Genomic DNA, 6,394 nt, shown 5'->3' with positions numbered 1-6,394 from the left:
AAAAAAAAAAAAAAAAAAAAAAAACTTATTATCATTAACAATCATAAACTATTTATAGTTATTACTTATAACATTAATGATTAATTTAGGGTATTAGGTTTGGAGGGCGTGGCTCATGGTGGGGGTAGGGAAGAGACTCGTTTTGGGTGGCGCGTTTTGGGGTGGGGCCGGGGAAGGGGAAAAGGGCTGATTCAGCCTAATGGGAAAGGGGGTTGGGGGATGGGGGTGTGGGGGACGCCGGAGGGGGGAGGCTTGGCGCAAGCGGGTGTCAGACGCTGGCAGGTAAAGGGTGGCTGGGCTGGTGGAGTGGGAGTGGGTTTTATTTTTAAAAAATTATTTCTAAAATAAATTAGTCATTTAAAATTTAAAAAACTAACCATGGTTAATGATTTTCATTAAAATAGTTATTATCTTTGATAATTAATAATACAATGTTACCAAAAATAATAGATATTTTTACAATTCACCAGTGTAAAAATTAAAAAAAAAACGATGTTATCAAAGAAAATTTCCCAATAATTAAACATTGTATAAAAACTATAAATGTATGCCCAACAATCCAACATGTTCTTTCAAAATTATTAAACTCTAGATTTCATAAAAATTACTTATAATGATGTTTCTCCATTCGTCACATTAAGTTTTACAATTATTCAATTAAGTTTTGACCTTCAATATTCGTACGGAGTATTACTTATGACATTGTTTTTACTGACATTTCACTCTTTGTAACATATAAGTAACACATGAGTATATTATTCACTTCATTCCTAATGGATGAAATCTAATACTTCGTACAAGAAAGATAAATACTAGTATATATTTCAAAACAAAAGTCATGTTAAATTTGTCTTTATTAAAACATCAAATTAGAATTTATAAGCAATAAATGTTACTCCGTATCATAAAATTAGTTTAAGTCCATACTATAAAAACTTGTCAAAATTCGGTGTAGTGACATTATGATAGTAGAACTAGTAATTCATTATACCAACAGCTGAAATTTCTGATAGATCAAATTGTATCAAGATATCATGTAATCAAACATCCCTAAACTAGCTTTCTCATTAAAACTACGTAGTAAATGAAAATACATACTTCTACAATTCTCTATATACGGAGCATCATTTTGTACATTATCTTTAAATTAATTTTTTTCATGGGTATTTCTCAAAAATAAGCCCAATAAAAATTTATTCAAACAGCGGGCAGTGTATCGGGTCTCCGCAAAAAATCCGACCCGAAATTAAGATCAGAATGATCAAATATCCCGTCTAATGCCACGTAATCATTGTGGTCCTGCTCATACCCGATCGTAAGCCCAAACGAGTCATAACTCGGAAAATCCCAAAACTCACCTACCCCGGACACCTCCGACGAAACTCCAATTCCATCACCAACACGTGTCTCGCTCTCACTCTCCTTCAACAATCCGACGTCGTTTTCACAAAACTGTCCAATTTCCGACGGATATTCCCCGGAATCCGACGTTAAATCGACAATATTCACCGGAGAAGAGCGAGATCCTGAACCCGTAATCTCCTCTTCGAAGCTCCGAATCACCGAGTCGAGATCGTGAGTCTGACTCACTGAGTCACGCTCGGGTACATGGTCCGAGTCGTCGAGTATTCTCAGAAGATCCTCTCGAACCCTCTTGGCGTCGAACTCGGGTGGGTCCGAGTCGACTCTGGCTCGCTTTTTCTGACTCAATTTGAGTTCTTCCATATTTTCCTTAGAATAATGACAAGTAAAGAGAAGTCACTGCAAAAAAAATGTAAATTTTTTTTTAGAGATAGAAAGAAATAATGCGTTGTGAAGAAAATGGGAAGAAGAGGAAGTGGTTTAAATAGTGAGGAGAGAGAAAGTGGAAATACAAGGATGGGGTCGCTACGTGTGGGCGCGAATCGTCAGGTCATCACGAGACGCTGATTTTCTTTTTTTTTTTTTAATTTATTATTTTCTTTTTATTTATTTGTTAAAAGTCTTTCTTTTTTTACTAATGAAATGAATGAGATTCGTTTAAAATGTTGAAAACTCATCTCATAGTCCACGTACTACTTCATGTACTAAAGATGCAATTTTCTTATTTGGGCTTGCCGACGTATGTGATTCCTAATTTTAGGGAAAACATGTATTACCTCGTCTACCTATTAGGAAAGATACACGTTTGCTAATGTTTATATGTTATTATGTTATACCTTCCCATAAATATGATGAGATTGATGATTTGGTGCTATATCGTTAGTATCCATGCATGTTGATTTTGCAATTTTTGAATTCGACTATAGTATAAAATACGATGAGATTGATGATTTGGTGCTATATCGTTAGGATTTGCAATAGATTTTTTTTTTTTAGGAAATTTGCAATAGATTCTAATAATGCAAGGTTTTGACCGTTAATTTTTTTATTCCGTATCAAGAAAATTTATTAAAGTTGATATTTTAAAAGTATATATATTTTGAGGCAAATTTAATAAGACTTTACGTTATTGTAAAACATTTCCTCCATCTCAAATTAATCATCACATTTTTTTTCTTTTTAATGGCCCAAGTTATTTGAAGCGATTTTCCTGAATAATGCTAAAATGCTCCTTTAGTCCCATAATATAATTCCTGTTTATGTTTTTTCACGATATTCAAGAAATAAGAGGAGAAAGTAAATAAAGTACATTAATAAAAGTGAAAATTACAATCATAGACAAAAGTTAGAGAGAAAAAGTGAAAAAAATACAAGGCATGTGCAAAATTCAAGGGTAAATTAGGAAGTGCAATGAATAAAGTTAAAAAAAAAAGTAAGGGTATAATAGTCTTTACATACTATCCAAAAATAGAAACAGGAACAATATTATTTTGGATCTCCAACATTGGAAAATAGGAACTATATTATGGGACGGATAGAGTACAAATTAATTCCTTATATAAGTCAGTTTAAAAACTATTTTCCACAATAATGTCTACGTAAGATCAGTACCTAGGTTTGGAATTTGATAGTATAAAACCGCTAATAATGTTGGCGGTTCTATATACAGAACTGCTAATCCTAGTAGAAGCTCTATGCATAGAACCCCTAATTAGCAGTTCTAAGTTCGTTGAAGTTATCATCGTTGTAAATTTTTTTCAATATCTTTCTTACCTTACAAGGTGAAATACACGCTCATTTTCTCTCTCTCTCTCTCTCTGTTCTTTTTATTTTTTATTTTCTTGCAATTTGTTTCAAAATGATTAACAATAGCTAAATTGAGGTCGATCAAAGCTAAACTAAGGTACATCAGAAGGGTAAGGGTGAAAATTATTTGAATTATATCCAAAATTCAATCCAATTGAATCTGAATTAATAATTCAAATTAAATTATTTGTTTAATCAAATTGGATTGAACTTAATTTTTTTCCTAAATCAAATATTCGGATCAACATGCTGGCTCAAAACACCAAAAACAAACCAAAATCATACTAATAGTTAATTACCTTTAAGAGTTATATTATGTTTGTGTTACTGTTTTAGAATTTTATTTCTCTTAAGATGGTTATATATGTAAGTTTAGACTTTTGTTACTTTTTAATTTAATTTATTATTTCAAAATAAGGTTCACAGGCTATTATACATTAAAATGAGTCGTATTTATTAATTTGCATTTTTGAATAAAATCTAATTAACTAGTTCTAAATTGATTTGGATTATATCGATTTGGTGAAAATTGGCATAAAATTGGATTCAAACTCCAAAAACTAAATTTTATTTTGGGTTGGGTTAAATTTGTCCGATCCTAAATCCAACCTGAAAAGCATTCAAGCCAGCCAAAGTATATTATGATACTCTTTGCTTTCCAACCTTTTCAAGCTTGCAACCTTTTTAACTACTTAATTAATGTCTCTCAAAATTATACAAAAACCTTTTGTAATTGATACCATGCAACCATATATATCAGCCACACCACCTTATATTTCCAACTCTACAATTATTATACAACTCCTTTTTTGAGATGTGACTGACTTTTATTTCTAATAAATTTTTGGAAAATGTGTGAATGAATGTAATTAAGATAGTATACCATGGAGTATATACTCATATACTGAAGTGAAATTTTTTATTGGAATTTTCCCTCTTAAACCCGCCTAGTTTTTTTTTTTTATTTTTTATTTTATTTTTATTTTTTTTTTAACTTTTTGTCTATCTTAAATACTACGTATGTAGGCCCCGTTCATTCCACCTTATTTTTGCTGAACTGAAATTATTTTTACTGAAATTAAATTATTTTTACTGAACTGAAATTATTTTTGCTGAACTGAAATTATTTTTTACTGATTCTCTATTATATTTCTTCTTTAAAGTTACGGATTTTTACTAAATTGAAATTAATTTTACTAAACTTAAATTATTTTTATTGAACTAAAATTATTTTTGTTGAATATTATTTTTTTAAGGTGAAGTGAACAGAGCTTTAGTAATAAATTTATATTCACTTGATGAACTAAAAGGCTATTTTAAAAAATAAAAAATAAAAATCTCCATCTTAATAATTGAAAACATCAAATATAACTTTTTATTTATAATTATATAGCTCCTTATTATACCTTTTTTTTTTAATACTTACTCCAATTTTTAGTTGCTATCACTTTAGTTTTTACTTTAGGGTGGGGAATGTTGTTGCTCATCTCATCGTGAGATGGGATGTTGGTACCGACTCTGTAATAATTTTTGAAGACCACTTTCCTCAGAGTATTATTTCTCTAGCGTAAACGGATATGATTTAATTTAATAATGATAATACCCCATTAACTTTCTTCGAAAAAAATAGGACACATGCTAGAAGAGAGATAAAAAAAACTTATTAGTTAAAAAGCAAAGTGATGCAACTAATTTACAACTTCCGTCTTAGAAAAGTGGTGTAACTAAAATAAACGGAGGAAGTAGAAAATATATATATATTGTAGGTCAAGTACCAACTCATGACAATTTGTGGGAAGTAGAATTTCCTAATTTAAAAACACTTCTTATACTCCCTCGGTTCCTTATTTAAATGTCGGAATTCCATTTCGGGTGTAACATTTATTAAAACACTTATTAAAACAAGATCACATTTGGTAAGTGTAACACTTATTAAAACACGGAGAGAGTAAGAATCACCCAATTTCCTGAATAACTATGAAAATTGAGAAATAAGCATGTAAATAAGGGACGAAGAATTTCATCATACACCCGAGTGTATCAGGCACATGGTGCGTGCACCTGACATAGGTTTTAAAAGACGCGGAAAAAACATTGTATACAAATATAAAGTACACGAGCAAAAAACATTCAAAATGATTCCCTCCTTGATTTAAGGGATTGATTTGTAATTTATATTCCTTAATTTATGGAATTGATTTATTATTTACATTCCATATTAATAAAATATTTTTGGTGAATAAATTTTCATTTTTTTTATATAGAGCTAGAAATTAATTTTATAAAGAGAGAGAAACCATAATAAATTTTGAATTTTGAAGTGATTCAATGTTATTACTGATTAGGGGATTTTTCCTCGCCACGTGGACCACTCACGTCCTGCCACGTGTCGTCCACGTGGACCAATCAGAGTCCGCCAGTGTCACCTCGTGAGAGGTCCAGGGTGGACCAATCAGGCCACGACACGTGGCAGACGTACAACCCATCAGGAAATGGCCTCCTACGGCCCAAATTCCTAGGCAAAGCCCAGTCAGGCCTGGGTTTACTAAAACCTAGTAGTAGGCACGTTTTCCAAGGCTATCACTAGTAGAAAAATAGAAATAGGCAACCCCCCTATGGCAACGGTTCATAAAAACCGTTGCCAACTTAAGTGAGCGCCATTTAAAAAAAAAAAATATTGATTAACATTGGCAACGGTTAACCGTTGCTAATTTTTTTTTTTTTAAAAAAAATGATTAACATTGGCAACGGTTAACCGTTGCCAAAAAAAGGTTGATTTTAATTTTGCGTTTTTTTTTTTTAAAAAAAATGCGGGTTTATACTGTTCATCAACGTCTTCAATTCATGCAATTGCTTCATTTTAAATGGCCTGGTACGAACTTGCTCATTCTCTTTCCTTCTGCGTTTTCCCTCCTCCTTCCTCATTCCTTCAATTCTTGATGTCTTCAACTCCCACGCAATCCCTCTTCTCTTCTCTTCTCCCTCCATCTCCATTGAAGGGATGTGCGAGCTTTCTCACCTCCATTGAAGGGCTGTGCGTTTGAGCTTTCTCACCTCCATTGAAGCAACTTCAAGGTATTTTATTTGGGTGTGCGTGTGAGCTTTCACACTAGGTTTTTGTGTGTATGTATTTTATTTGGGTTTCTTATTTTTTGAATTACTATGCTGATTTGAGCTTGCATTGTGATATTGCATAATGTTTTGGGTTATTCTTTGTTGGCTTTTG

General features: G+C 31.9%; 1 protein-coding gene across 1 annotated transcript; it reads right to left on the bottom strand.

Annotated features, from left to right (window-relative positions):
* Window positions 1-983: 983 nt before the first annotated feature.
* Window positions 984-1,924, bottom strand: LOC110691225. The gene has a single exon (XM_021868135.1). The coding sequence runs from the start codon at window positions 1,723-1,725 to the stop codon at window positions 1,198-1,200; it is 528 nt and encodes a 175-aa protein (XP_021723827.1). The 5' UTR covers window positions 1,726-1,924; the 3' UTR covers window positions 984-1,197.
* Between the last annotated feature and the right edge of the window lie 4,470 nt (window positions 1,925-6,394).

The sequence above is a fragment of the Chenopodium quinoa genome, unplaced genomic scaffold (assembly GCF_001683475.1).
Source record: "Chenopodium quinoa cultivar QQ74 unplaced genomic scaffold, ASM168347v1, whole genome shotgun sequence".
NCBI classification, from domain to species: domain Eukaryota; kingdom Viridiplantae; phylum Streptophyta; class Magnoliopsida; order Caryophyllales; family Amaranthaceae; genus Chenopodium; species Chenopodium quinoa.
This window is presented reverse-complemented; position numbering and strand designations above follow the sequence as displayed.

Excerpts from the sequence above, each read along its gene's own strand:
- LOC110691225 (XM_021868135.1), bottom strand. The coding sequence starts at position 1,725 with ATGGAAGAACTCAAATTGAGTCAGAAAAAGCGAGCCAGAGTCGACTCG.